Source organism: Prionailurus viverrinus, chromosome F1 (assembly GCF_022837055.1).
Source record: "Prionailurus viverrinus isolate Anna chromosome F1, UM_Priviv_1.0, whole genome shotgun sequence".
Classification (NCBI taxonomy): Eukaryota; Metazoa; Chordata; class Mammalia; order Carnivora; family Felidae; genus Prionailurus; species Prionailurus viverrinus.
In genome coordinates, this window is record NC_062577.1 from 62,716,376 (window position 1) to 62,731,333 (window position 14,958).

At 47.0% G+C, this 14,958-nt stretch overlaps 1 protein-coding gene across 1 annotated transcript; it reads left to right on the forward strand.

The window, feature by feature from the left end:
- The first annotated feature begins 9,311 nt into the window (after positions 1-9,311).
- CRP (C-reactive protein) lies at positions 9,312-10,568 on the forward strand. Its single transcript, XM_047841638.1, has 2 exons — positions 9,312-9,375; positions 9,961-10,568. Exons 1-2 carry the CDS (start codon positions 9,312-9,314, stop codon positions 10,566-10,568), a joined length of 672 nt encoding a protein of 223 aa, XP_047697594.1.
- The last annotated feature ends 4,390 nt before the right edge of the window (positions 10,569-14,958 follow it).

Here is a 14,958-nt window from a genome sequence, read left to right on the forward strand (position 1 = left end):
CACTCGAAACGTGCACACCAACACCAACACGCCAGAGCACTAACACACGGACAGTAATGATCTTGTGAATCATGGGCACAGGACGGGCTCACAGTCCCACCACCCCACACTCCTGCAGCCTGCAGCTCAGGGCTCCTAAGACCTTCGGGGAGTGTGTATCTGGGGGTTGCCACCTTCAGGACGTGTTGGTTTTATAAAACTCTTAATCTGATCCCTGGCACAGCTTCATTATCAAAACTATTTGGAACGTAGGGAGAAATCTCTTGGTAGCTCCTGGCAACATCATGGGGTGGTTTCAAGCTGGGGATGCAGAGCGGTTTTTGAAGCCTTATAAGCCATCGACTGCCTGCGCCGGTAACCCTGAGCCAGGCCTTTCTGGCTTTTCGTTAAGGTCTTCACGTATTACTAAGAATTTTTCTTGCATTGTGTGGAAGTGTGGTCGTTACTCGGAAGCCAAGCCGAGAACTTGCCATCAGCGTTTGCCTACAATACTTACACCTGTGGGTAAACCCCTCTCATCTCGAGGTTCCCGACTTTATCGATAAGTGACCTTCCTTACCTACCTGGTAAAGCTACTGGGAACCCTGCAAGCAAGGCACCAGGCTGTTTTCCCAAGAGGTTCTCTTGGTTTCATAAAGTCAACCTTGGTTCCGTAAAGCTATCTGGTCCTATCTGAGGCTGTACAGATTATTCTCAAGTCAAAGCCTTGAGAAAACCAGTCAAAGCCTTGGTATACAACCGACGTTTCCAAGTGTGTCCTGTCACAAGGAGAAGGGATTTTTATCGAACTTGCATAAATAACCATATTGCCATGAAAATAACAATATACACCGAGAGTTTCCAAATTCTGGAGGGATCAGGCAGGGGGAAAATGACAAACGTTTCATCTTTATCCACAGAGGTATATTTTAGAAAACTGCGGATAGATTCAGAAGAAAAGGTTTTCTGAAACCTAGAAAAACAAACATAAAAGACCCAGCAGGGCTCTAAATTTTACAACCATAAAAATTATAATCACACTTAGCAGCTCATTTAGTCCCAGGTGATGAATTCTTACTCTGACTTTTTTGGTTAGAAGTTGTATGAAGCCCTCAGTTTCTCCATTAGAGTTGCGCAATTCTTCCCCAGTTCAGTGCTGTGATTGGAAAGTTATCAGAAACCTGTGCTTGTGAGTGTCCTTTCCATGAAAAGCCATGAAGATGACTTTTGCAAAAACATCAGCATAAAACAGTAACTTCTATAAATGAGAAAAAGTGTTTAAAAAAGACCATGGTTAAACATCTGTTGGAAATTCATTATTGATTGTTTCAGTGGCACGCAGCATTTTAAGATAATACCTGGGGGGGCGCCGGGGTGGCTCAGTCGGTTAAGCATCTGACTTCGGCTCAGGTCATGATCTCATGGTACACGAGTTCGAGCCCCGCCTTGGGCTCTATGCTGGCAGCTCGGAGCCTGGAGCCTGCTTCGGATTCTGTGTCTCCCTCTCTCTCTGCTCCTCCTCTACTCACACTCTGTGTCTCTCTCTCTCTCAAAAGTAAATAAACATTAAAAAAAATTTTAAAAAGCTAATACCGGGAATTATGATTGATAGCTTTACACCAGGACATATCAGGATTTTGCACATTTCCTGAAAATTCTGGAACCACTTATATTCACAACGTATACCCACACAAATGTAAACTAAGGTTTTACATCACTTATGTGATCATGCTTTTCAAGTAATTTAACATCAAATCAGGCTAACACGTTTAAAGTTGTTTTTTTTTTTTTTTTTTTGAGGAGGGAGAACAAATCTTTTGAGGTGTTCCAGGGACTTTCTGGAAAATTACACCCAGATAAAAAAATTTCACTTAGCATTTGACTTGGGAAGTTTGTTAAACACATCAAAAGGTTTGGATGCTTGACGAAATGGCATCACAGGCAATTATGAAACAATATTTAATTATCTATGTCATCAAAATCTTTTAAAAGCAAATACAGAAGTGAGCTAAGCAAAACTCACTTCTTAATATTAAGATTCAGTTAAGTCATCAAAGACTTGATAAAGACAACACAAAGCACAGGACATGGTTTTAGTAAAGAAAATATTTACTTTCTTGACCAGTTACTTAAAAGGCAAAAGAACTTCTGTCACATCTTCTCAAGTGCAGACCCATAGTCCAAGGACACTTTTTCCTTTTAGCACATGAAAGAAACTTACATAAACAACCTATTGATATTAATATGTATTTTGAAAGACCCAACAGCAATTCAATTTCTAGCCAACTTGACTATATACGGTAATATTCTCTCTCTCTGCCCAAATATACATTTAGTTTGTCCTCCATTATTTTCCTTCCCATTCTGAAATTACCAATTTCACTTCAGGACAGATCTACTTTTTTTTTTTTCCTTAACAAAAAATGCATCTCCATGCCTCAAAACTTTCATATCCAAAAACGTATCCCACTTTCCTTGGGTACAGAGTTGTGTCCCCGTATTGTATCTAGCAATTTAAACTACACGGATTAATTTGAATTCATTAACCCTTAGAACCTTTAATATCTAGTCAAAACTAAGAGGTAAGCACTTGTGAACTGTTCCACTAGCATTCCCCAGGTTGGTGACTTCATGAGTATGTTTCAATATGGCACAGTTGACACGTTTACCAACAGACCCAAAACCTTTAGTTTCTACGTAACAGAAGCCAAAGGTAGATAAGCCTATGTCCAGTCATCACCGTTTCCAGTATTTTATCTTCTTTGGAAATGATCTAGATATTTAATAAATATCCATCACTTAACTTAGCAAAACTCTAAGGTTTCAAGTTACCCCAAAGATTTGGGAAACATAATTTTGGCTGAAAAGTTCATCTATAAACTCTTATCACACTTACGTATATCTGAATTATTCGCGCTCAACAATTCCATTTAGACTATGCGTGCAGCCATCATGAGACACTCTGCCATGATCCCAAGCTCTTTTCCTGGCTGACAAATTTTCTAAGAGATAGCATGCATGTATTTGACTAGTGGACGTAGGTGGGATAAATGTTGTATGTCTGCGTTAGATTCAGTGTCGATAACTCTGAAGCCATGTATATTTTATTTTTTAGTTAAAAATCCTTACAGTTTATTTACTTATTTTGAGGGAGGGAGAAAGAGCATGAGCAGGGAAGGGGAGGAAAGAGGGAGAGAGAGAATCCCAAGCAGGCTCTGCACTGTTTGCGCGGAGCACGATGTGGGGCTCAAACTCACACAAGGTGAAATCGTGACCTGAGTTGAAACCAAGAGTTGGGCGCTCAACTGACTGAACCACCCAGGTACCCCGAAGACATGTATCTTTTAATTAAACTAACAAAACACAAACTAGCTTGTATATACTAAAGATTACCCCAGATCACATGAACTTGGAAAACACGCGTGTTAGCTTCTATGTTTCTGAGTTTTAGGAATGATTATTTCATAAGCACTTATTTTTAAGCCAATTAAATAGGGATGTTTACAAATTAATCTTCACAATACCCTCTGGAGGTAGAAGAAAATACCATCTCTCTGTGCGTGTACAAACACAGGCATACATAAACATACAGGCAGACACAGAGATCTTAGAGCCTTCATTCTAAGATTGTAGCCATGAATAAGGTACAGCAATGTAAAAGTCACTAATTTATAACGTTAATTTATTTTTGAGACAGAGAGAGACAGAGAATGAATGGGGGGAGGGTCAGAGAGAGCGGGAGACACAGAATCGGAAGCGGGCTCCAGGCTCCGAGCTGTCAGCACAGAGCCCGACGTGGGGCTCGAACCCGTGAACCACGAGATCATGACCTGAGCCGAAGTTGGACACTTAACCGACTGAGCCACCCAGACCCCCCTGAAAGTCACTAATTTATAAATAACAGTTGAATTCAAATTGTATCTCTGTCAGACAGAACAAGTTAAGGTTACTTGCTCCAATGGCTAAAGCTGTAAAGTATTAGTATTTACTAATTAGTATTTACCAATACTTATGGAGCAGACATTTAAGATGTGTATTTGTCCTTGACAGGTGATTGTATGGGGGCTATGGGCTAGTGTTTGGCAGGTGGACCTTTACAGCAGTTTGTGATTTAAAAAGCTACCCACCCCCCTTCAGTCTCAGGTGATTGTGGACTGTGTTTTAGTTGTCTCCTGGGGTGTTTACAGTTTAAAGACATGGCAAGATTTACATTTTGCAGGGACAGAGAAAGAAGGTGAATTTTCTCCTAGGGGTCTTGAAGCATATTGGTCTGTTACAGAAGTCTAGGATAATTACTATTTCAATTTTTTCTGCCTTTTTTTGAAATACGGAACAATTGACTTCCAATATTTGGATTTTTTCTTTTTCGGTGCAAGATCTGCAAATGTCTGAAGGCGAACAGGAAAGCGTCTGAGTGGACGCTGAGTAGCTCTCAGAGTTACGCTTTTGCCTCTCCGAAGACTCAAGTGACAAATGGAGAATCGTCGGTTTTAACTCTCTTTTTGTCTTGCATTCTTGCAAGCTATCGTCAAAGACTTGGGTCGCTGCTTCCACTCTCATGCTTAGAAGGGGACTGGTCCATCAGACCACTCTATTTTGAATGTGTCTTTTTAGATCAGGGAGAAAATTTCCCCTGAAATTAAGGGGGGAAATTAAAAGATTTCCGTGGTCTGGAGCTTTAGGGTATAGCGCCTATGCCTTTGAAAGGTCTGTATGAAGCATTCAACAAAAGCCTTTGGATGCTCTCCATTCTGAGAGCACAAGTCAACCTTGTACAAATTCACCATAAAGGGGAAAGACTCTGCTATTGCTTCTATCAGCCCCCAGTTCGTCCATTCCCCTATCATTTCTTTGTAGGAGGGCCTGGGAGAAATTCTGGCTACCTCTTGTCTCTGCGAGAGGGGTTTTTCCCAGGGGGCCCTTTGGCCTGTCTGTTAACTGCACTACAGTCATGGGTGGGAGAATATCCCTCTGCCGTCAGTCAAGGTCCTTATGAATGGAGCGGTGATTGGCCACTCATCTTCTGATTCCTCCATAAATGTGTCAGGGCCTTCTGAAAATGGAAGTTAAAGGGTGTTATAACTTGGAAAATCTGTTGGTATCCAAGGGAAGTGAATTCTTTGTCGCTGTGTATGTGTGTGTGTGTGTGTGTGTGTGTGTGCCTGGCAGGGGGCAGGGTGTGTGTGACCAGGATGTATCCACAAAGGACGTCACATGGAAAGACTCAAAGCTGTGACTGATTATGGAACTCGTGAAGCACCTGTCCCAGGTGCGCCTGGGCTTCCGCCTTCACTTGAGCAGCCCGTATACCCTGGGCCTCAAGAACAGGCTGGAGTGTTCTCTGTGAATCTTCTAGGGAAAGGATGGCTAAACCAGGTGGCTGGGTGTTCAGGGGATTTTCTGGGGAAAGTGGAGGAGTTTGGGGAGTTGGAATTTGCGAAGGAGGTGAGGCCGGACTTTAGGAAGGGGAACTGACGTTAAATGTGGACTTTCATCTTTGTTCTAAGTCTAATTTGTGTTCTTTCGTCTTGTTAAGGGGGTCCCTAAGAGTAGCTGTTATTCTCGTTTGTATCCACTTTTTCACGTGGTCTTTCCATAAGAGGCAATAAGGCTGAGAACTCTCCGGAAAAAAAATTAGTTTCTTCAAATACAGACATTTTCTAATTCAGAGGATACTTTGGCCATTGACTTGTCGGATCTTATATTGATCTCAATAGTGACTCAAACCAGTTAGCCTTTTCATGGCTCGACCAAGGATGCCAAAGAGCTGCACTAAAAAAAAATGCACCAAAAAAGGGCGCAAAAGACACCGCCCTCACAAGATTCAGAAAGTTCGCTCCCAGCGTTAGCCTGGGAAAGCAAAACCCTTTGTTGTCATAGGCAGTCAGTGGAAATGGCGTCTCCAGTTTCTCATGAGAACATGAGGGGCCTCGGTCACAGACTTGCATATCTGTGGCACCAGCAGGTGCCACTGAAAGGGGGCTTTTCCGGCACTAACGAGACAACAAAGGTCGAGATGACCAAGGCCCCTCATGGATTGGAGCCCTTGTGACAAGTGCCCCTGTGAGCTGGCATGGTAGGTAGGACAAGAGAGTGTTGCTTGTGGACTGCACGTCTCAGAATCCCAGTCTGTTCGACTGGCTGCTAGATGCAGACTGGCAGGTGCACCTTCCAGCTGGTGGAAACCGGAGGGATTATTTTCACTGGTCACAAAGCCAAGCTCTAAGGACATAGAACAAGATGAAAGGAAAACCTCGTCTGGTTTGCACACAAAATTTGCCTCAGCAGACGCCAGTCCGGTGAGAACCGTGAAGTCAGCAGTCTGGGAGGCTGGCTCGAACAGCAGACTTAGGGGGCCTATGCCTATGGTTCTACCCTGTGGTTTCCCTCCTTACGACAAATGACACAAAAGACGGAGAAAAAGGAAAACAGTGACCATCTGAGGGAGGAAAGGGGTCAGTGGCAAACAGGGGTACTCATAACAAATCTTTACAATAGTTGCTCTCTCCAGGGAACTAGTCCACACAAGTATTTTCTTCTGCTAATCTAAATTTAGAAAAGGAAAGAACTCTCTTCACTCTCACTCCCAACAGACGCTGTGGGCAGAGGCCCAGGAGATTGATATGGTTAAGAATTCTTACTTTCTGGGGCACTTGGGTGGCTCAGTCAGTCGAGCAACCGACTTCGGCTCAGATCCTGATCTCACGGTTTGTGAGCTCGTGCCCCACGTTGGGATCTGTGCTGACACCTTGGAGCCTGGAGCCTGCTTTGCATTGTGTCTCCCTTACTCTCTGCCCCTCTCTGGTTCGTGCTGTGTCTTTCTTTCTCTCTCAAAAGTAAATAAACATTAAAAATATTAAAAAAAACAAAAAGAAGAATTCTTACTTTCTGCCAGCTCCCATCGGGGGCCCCAGGATTTCTCAGCTGCACCATCTGGGAGCGACAGTGAGAGCCCCACACTGGGCACCAAAACTGTAGGGGAGGAGAACTTTTCCCTTCTTCCCTTCTAGGTTCTTTGGCTGGCCTGATAATTAAATTGACGTAAGACAGGTTAACAGGAGGAAAACAAATTTCGTTTCATATGATGGGAGCCTATAAAAATGGGACATCCAAAGAAGAGACCAAGCAGGCAGCTTTTATGCTTTTTAGCCGAGGAAACAAAACATTTGTGAGGAGTTGATGAGACAGAGGGATTTGGACTTTGGGTAGCAGGTTAGTGAAGAAGTAACAAGGTTTGTTTATATAGCCTTCTTGGTCCTACGTTTCCTACCTCTGGTGTTAAGGATGCCTTCTACTTCCCTGGTGTGGAGAGGGCACCTTCCACATGGGAGATTTATTTCCCGCTTCCAGAGGGACAGAGGAGGGTCGGGGTGTCCTTCCTGCACTATTTCTTACGTAACTTTGATTCAAAAGAATTGATGTGTCAAAGTGGCGTATTTTGGGGTGGCCTGTTCTGCCCCCCCTTCGGTAGCAAGTAGCTCAAAGAGTTGTCACAAGAATCAAATAGGATCATGGCTAGAGAGCACTTAGTGTAGCACCTGGCACGTAGGAAGCTCTCGAAACGGTCGTCTGCCGTTATTATCATTAGGCTGTTTTGCGTTATATCCCTGAACATAGGCTCATTATATACCATCAGAGTAGAGTTTGGCGGAATTGGTCTGAGGTACAGCAGTGGGAGGTTTTGCTAAAGATTAGGTCCAGGGTATTAGGAGGATGAACGGCAAACCTTTCAGGCAATTATTTGTGAATATCGATTCCCCTAATTGAGTTTTGGTAACTATTTGGAAGCCTGCAAGGTAAGGATATATTCTCGGGCAAAAATGTGAGTGCGAATATTCTCTGTTGTCCAATTAGGGAAGATCCATATTCCCTGACATTCAGCTAAGCAGAAGAGAGGGTTGACACTTCTTTCTGGTTAAAGAATCCAGTCAGGAGATATGTCTTAATTATAGAAGACCATCCCAAATCCCCAAGGATGTGGGCTGAGCTAATATTTTCCTCGGAATTCAATTCCTGTTACCTTACTACACATAGTTTAGTGGACAGCCTCTGGCCCTAATAATTTTAGCCAGGAAAATTTTTACAGCTGGCATTTGCATTCAGTGAACATTAAAAAGATCTCAATAAAGCATTCCTGGAATGCTTAAATTTAAACAATTTAGCTCACTGGTAGATATTTCCATGTAATTTTGTTAGAAAATGTATCCCGAGGTAACCGATGTATTGTACTACGTAGAGCTGTCAGACATGATCCAATTAAATGTTGGGTGACATCTTCCAAAAAGAGTGATTTTAGTTTGGGTGAGTTGGTTCTAAGCAATTCTTTTTCACAGTAAATGGGGAGTAAGATGAATTGCCCACTGAGGCCACTTCTAGCTGATGTTAGTACAGCCACGTCATCAGTGCTGGTTTTCCTTTACAGAAGGGGTCTTGTATCCTGTTTGTTCAGAAGTAGAATCAGGCATTAAGGCTGAAGTTAAAAGGACAGAGGGCCAAATGATACCTAAATCCTATGATAAAACTACCGGGGGTGGGGGGCACCTGGGGGGCTCAGTCGGTTAAGCGTCCGACTTCAGCTCAGGTCACGATCTCGAGGTTCGTGAGTTCGAGTCCCGCGACAGGCCCTTTGCTGACCGCCCAGAGCCTGGAACCTGCTTCGGATTGTGTGTCTCTCTCTCTTTCTGCCCCTCCCCAGCTGGCACTCTGTCTCTGTCTCTGTCTCTCTCTCAAAAATTAGTAAACGTTAAAAAAATTTTAAAAAGGGTATAAACAAATTCGTGTTTTCTCTTACAGCATCATAAGCATATTTACGTGTTGTAGCATAAAATTCACAACCGGCGTTGTAAACGGCTGTCCATTCTGTTCAGTGGATGTGGATCTACACCATCTGTTTAAACATGCCCACAATTTTCTAAGTTGTGGTTGTCTTTGTGAATAAAGCCTCCTCCACCCCCCAAGCCATCCCCCCCCCACCCCGCCCGATATTCTAGAATGGATTTCCCTGGAATGGATTTCCAGAATGTGACTGTTTTAGTTCACCAAGCACTGCCACCCAGCATTGTTGGAGAACCAGCAGGCACCACACAGTCGCTAATAAATAACCCACATTGATCTCTCATTTTGCAATTTATCTTGGTTTATTTGCTCTTCGGGCTTTGATTCATGGCACCAGAGGGCAATTTTGGAAAATCATTTACCCATCAGCTGAAGTCACTGTGATTGTGGCTCATATAAGGTCAAGCAGAGCAGACCAGAGACGGGGATCTCAGCTGCCAATACTTTTTCCACGACGAGAACCCAGATTCCGGGCCTGGGGACGGCGGAGCGGAGACATGGACAAGTTGTCACTGTATTTCCTGGTCGTCATCGGCCTCCCTGGAGCTTTTCTCCAAAGCGGTAAGCGCGGCTCTGGATGGTCGCTGAGTTCTCGTCTCTGGGCCAGACTGTGTAAGGCCATGGGGAAAATGGCCAGTGTGGGGAAGGGGTGGTGGTCTGGGGAAGGGGGCAGTCTGGTTTCTAAATCCACATAGTGACCGAATACAGCTTCGTGGCCTAACAAGCTGTTAAAAGAGAGACCACAGGCCCTAATGGAATCACTTGTGTTAAGCCCCACCCACATCGAGACTGACTACCTCCCCTGATTTCAGTGCCAGCCTCCCCCTGGAATATAACCTTTAACTGGTCAATCTGGTTAGCAAGCTGGTCAGCACTAACGAGGTTAATTCGCCTGAGAGCAGCCCTTCCTCCCCCCAGAGGACGGTGACCCTGCTTGAAGTAATCTACCCCTTGCTAGAAACTTTCTCTCCCTGAACCTTCTACCCTGTAGTTCTCAGAGCTCCTTTCTTTCTGCTGGAAGGGATGCTGCCCAATTCATGAATCAGGGAATAAGGCCAATTAGATCTTCAAATTTACTCCTCTGAATTTTGTTTTTTAACGTAACTCAACTGCCGCCATTTTCTCTCTCTCTTTTCTATCCCACAGACATGCAAAAAAAGGCCTTTGTGTTCCCCATAGAGTCCGATAAGTCCTTTGTAACCCTGTTTGCTCAGGTCCAGGAGCCATTGAAGGCTTTCACCGTATGCCTGCGAGTCTATACCGCCTTGACCCGCCCATATAGCCTCTTCTCTTACGCCACCAGGACACAGAGCAATGAGATCCTCCTCTTCAAGGACAGGAGTGGAGTATACAGCGTATCTGTGGGTGGCTCGGACGCCTACTTCAAGACTCCGGAGAAGTCTTATGCACCAGTGCACTTCTGCATTAGCTGGGAGTCCAGCTCGGGGATTGTAGAGCTCTGGGTGGATGGGAGGCCCATGGTGAGGACGAGTCTGAAGAAGGGATACACTGTGGGGGCAGGAGCAAGCATCATCCTGGGGCAGGAGCAGGATTCCTTTGCTGGGAACTTTGATACGAACCAGTCCTTAGTGGGAGACATTGGAGAGGTGAACATGTGGGACTTTGTGCTGTCACCAGTCGAAATAAACTCCGTCTACAATGGTAAGGCCTTCAGCGCTAACGTCCTGAACTGGCAGGAGCTGAAGTACGAAGCACAAGGTGAAGTGTTCGTCAAGAACCAGCTGTGGATCTGAGACCTTCTGTCAGTCCTGGCGCTGCCTCCTGGGGGTGGGGGGTGGGGTCACACCTCACATGGCCCTCGTTCGATCCGGCTCTGAGGGGGGACCCCTACACACGTGGGGGGGCCGTGTTTCCCTCTGCCTCCTCCACTCTGTTTTCATCAGCACAAGGGACAGCGCCGGGCAGAGGGGCTGTTCAGGACCACACCACCTGACCTGGGGGAGGGGCGCCTGGGTGGCCCAGTCCTTTGAGGGTCCCGCTCTCGGTTTCGGCAAAGGTCATGATCTCATGGCTTTGTGGGTCGGAGCCCCACGGCGAGCTCTGCGCTGACAGTGTGAAGCCGGCTTGGGATTCTCTCTCTCTCTCTGCCCTTCCCCTGCCTCGCACTTGTCCGTGCCTCTCTCAAATAAATAAATAAATATACTGAAAAGAACATCTGATTTGTGGGACCATCGATGTTTTTAAAGGTCTCCAAGCGAGTCCAGGGTTTGGTCAAGATGGAGAGCCATGCATTTTAAGTGTCTCTAGGAGGAAGTGAGCCAACTTTTGTGTTTTTTTCTCCCGGAAGACGGCATATGTTTACCTGAGGTCCTGCCAACATTTTAATTTCCTTTTAAAGGCAAACCCACCCCATTTTATTGTGCTTTCATGAGTTATCTGCATAACCCAGGAAGAGAATTTTTCCAGTGTTCTGACGCCCGCCCCCCCCCCCCCCCATCCATCAGGATGTGGTCACTGGAATTTAGAATTCTCTCTAATTATTTAATCCTTTGAATTTGAAGGTTTAAAAAGCTAAAGAGAAACATTTTGTTGTCGTTTCTGTTTAATTTGTTCTTTTTTCCTCAGGACCACCAGTTTTCCTCGTGTGATATTTCCATTATTTGTCTTCTCATTTATCATCGCCCAGACTTCTCTGAACCTACGTGCTTGGTCCTTATAATAGGAGCTTTTATTTTTTTAAGGCTTTCCTCCACATCAGTGATTTCTTTTGCTGTAAGGCATATTGGGATCACCGCGACTTCTAATGCCACTGAAGATCCCGCAGTTCTCGCTGAGTTTGTCTGGAACCCCTTCTTGGGTTTAGTATGTTCTTTCAACTCTCATCCTTTCATTGGGTCCCCGTTTTCGTCAGTTTGCTTGAGGGTTGATGCCTAAAACTTTCCGAGTTTCCCTGTCATTAATCTTTTCGGAATAAATCTTTTCCATGCCTTACGTACTGGTCTTTCACATCGTAGTGTTTTTCCACCATCCAGCAGCTCAAAGCCAGCGTGAGGGGTGAGTTCTTGAGCCCCTCCTGCTCAGCTGGCCACAGGGAGACCCTGACAGCTTCAGCAGGCCACCTGGGGACTCCTTTTCATGTGACAGCCTGCAGCTCCCCTTCCAAGTGACTGTCGCCTCCACCAGGTTCTGCCAAGCATCCCGGCGTCTCGTAGGTGTGCGTTTTCAGTTATTTGTGTCATTTCCCTATCTGTGGAATGACCGGGAATGCTGGAGAGGACACGGGTGACAACAGCATCTTGATCCTGCAAGACCGGGTCTCGGTTCTTCTGGAGAGGGTCCTAGGCTGGGGAAGCTTCCATTTCCCTCTGACCGGCTCCTCCTTTCGGGAAGAGGAGCGGCTTGTGCGGGCTTGTCCCAAACCTGACATCCACTGGTCCACAGCTCAGGGGTCAAGTTTCCTGTGCACGTGACCGCTCTGTCTGGGGCTCTGGGACCTTTCCTTCTCCACCAGGTGGGAAGTAAATAGAGATTCTCATTTCTGTTCCGTCTGGAAGCTTAGATCTGGGGGGGTGGTTCAGGAAGGTCCCAGGGGCGTTCTCTGCCAGCCACAGGTCTGGTGCCGTGATTCGTATTTAAGTCCCGTCTCTGTCTTTCAGTTCCTTTAGAGCGTGCAGGGAGGAGATAAGCCTGTCCCCTCAGAGCCGTAAATGCCACAAAGAGAGAAGGAAGCTCCTCGGTCGAGAGGTCTGTACTTTCTGCACCTATAGCAGCAGGAAGGGGGCCTGGCAGGGCTCTAGACCCAGTAGAGCCGTAACCGAAGAGGGGACCATCTCTCACAGGCAGCCGGGCATCCGCTGCCTCTGGGGACAGGGCTTACACCTGGGGCCAGCTCAGACTTGCCCAAAAGTTTCAACTCTGGACATTGCAGTGCTCCCCAGGGGCTGGGGCAGATTCACCTCAACACCTACAGAGTCCTGGTGCCTGGGTCTTTGGCCTTTGCATCGTGGGTACCAAGCACGGATGGGCAGAACCAGGTTCTGTTCCTCTCAAGATGCGTTACTCGTGTTCAGGGTCAAGGAGGGTCTATTGAAGGCCTCATCTGTACCTTTATAGGGGCCACTGCAGTTTCTTAAAGCCCCCGCCCCTTTCATCCAGGGTTTCACGAGACCACATGAGCTCATGCCCTGGTTCCATATCTTGTTGGGCAAGTTATTTAAGATGTTTTATTCTGCGGATTTCCTCATCTTCCGAATGGGGATAATGTAGGGCCTCCTTCCCTGGCACGCAGCTAGGGCTCCAGGACCGTCATCTCTGATTTGCTGGTAATACTGTTCATTGGATCACGATGGTGGATTTCAAAGATCCAGGCTCTGGGTCAGAGACCCCGTACGTTGAAGGGATCCAGCAACAGACAGATGCCGAAGAAGGGGGTCTCCGGCTCTGAGGGGGACGTGTCAGCTTGCCACGGAGACCAAAATCATGGACATGATTACAAACCTAAGGGACAAGGGGCACATTTGGAAGGACTGTCTTTGGGATGCTGTGGTTTCAGGAAACACGTTCAAAAGCAGAACAGAGAGACGGTGAGAGGCGAAGAGACTTCCGAATTTGGCAGAAAACTCTCACTCGGATTTTTAGGAGCACATCAGAAACGTCGGGATGAGGCACTCAACTTGAGAAGACAGGCTTCATGCTAGACAGAAACCACCGGGAAACGGGAAAGGAGAGGGGTTCTGTGACCCGTCCTGTGGGGCCGCAGGACAGAAAGACAGGGTTGGTGGGCAGCTGGCGGCCGCTCTCACAGCTCAGGGCAGGCTGGCTTCAAAGGACAGAGGGGCCACCAAGGAGGAGGGAGATGTCACAGGGAGCCGCACAACCTCAAATTTCCCGGCCACAGAGGTGACAAAGCAGGCATCTCTGTCACTAAACAGCCCATCACGTTGGGCCAGGAAACTCTAACCTGAGGACAGGAGGTGGCTGGGGAGGTGCTGGGGCCGGAGGACACGGGAGACCCTAGAGCGAGGGTGCTGACCGCGAAGTCACCGACCCTTTCTTTGCTGGAAGGTTGGGCCCAAACAAGAAGCTTCTCCACACACGGTTCCCTCTTGCCATTTAGCACAGAGAACAATCCTTCCAGATGTAAATGAGAGCCGCCCACTCCTGCGGCCCCTAGAACACACTGGAACCTTCCCCCTGGCCCTTAGGGCCCTGTGTTGTCTGACCTGTCTCCCTCCTGCCATTTTGCCTGTTCATCCCCTCCCCCCACCCCCGCCAATAAACGTGTGCCCGATGGCAGCCATGTGGCATCACGGGGCTTGGATGCACGGGACCAGCTGGAAAACCACAGAAACGGGAGCGACAGAACCACACTCACATCAGATCCAGTCTCGTCACCTGGGGCTTCCTTCACAGCAGGTGTACATGCGCCCGACGTGCGTGCACCAGGAGCTGGCACTTGCTTTGTCCAGAGCCTCACGGGGCAGGTTCCACATCACTCGCTTTCCTGCTCCATTAGGACTTACAGATACCACTCTCGGAAAAAAAAAAAAAACTGGGGATGCGGGTTTCCTTGCGTCCTCTCCCCCTAGATCGCAAATTCTACGAGAGCAGCTGCGTCATTACCCAGCTTCTAGGGTGGTGTGGCTTCTAATATGTCCTCAATAAATATTTGATGAATTCGTTAATTCCGGAGAAGGCGGACGCAGGGAAGAAATGGCTTGGATGCCACTGAGGAGGGAGAAATGGATGCCTGGAGCGGGAACTTGGGAGGCCACAATTTTGCTCACAGAATGCTGTGCTATAAGTGTGTGACAGCCTGCTTCTCAGAGAGGGGACGGGCGACCAGAGTCTGCACTGGATTCCAAATGACACTTCTGGGGATAAAGCAGGTAGGGAAACGGGAATTAAACAATTATTAAGAATAGGGGCGCCTGGGTGGTTCAGTCGGTTAAGCATCTGACTCTTTTTAAAAAAAATTTTTTTTTTAACGTTGATTTATTTTTGAGACAGAGAGAGACAGAGCATGAACGGGGGAGGGGCAGAGAGAGAGGGAGACACAGAATAGGAAGCAGGCTCCAGGCTCTGAGCCATCAGCCCCGGGCCCAACGCGGGGCTCGAACTCACGGACCGCGAGATCGTGACCTGAGCTGAAGTCGGCCGCTTAACCGACTGAGCCACCCAGGC

What these genes read in the sequence shown, in the direction of transcription:
- CRP (XM_047841638.1), top strand. Translation starts at nt 9,312, where the DNA reads ATGGACAAGTTGTCACTGTATTTCCTGGTCGTCATCGGCCTCCCTGGA. An exon ending in TGGAGCTTTTCTCCAAAGCG is followed by an intron (nt 9,376 to 9,960) that starts GTAAGCGCGGCT and finishes TCTATCCCACAG; the next exon opens with ACATGCAAAAAAAGGCCTTT.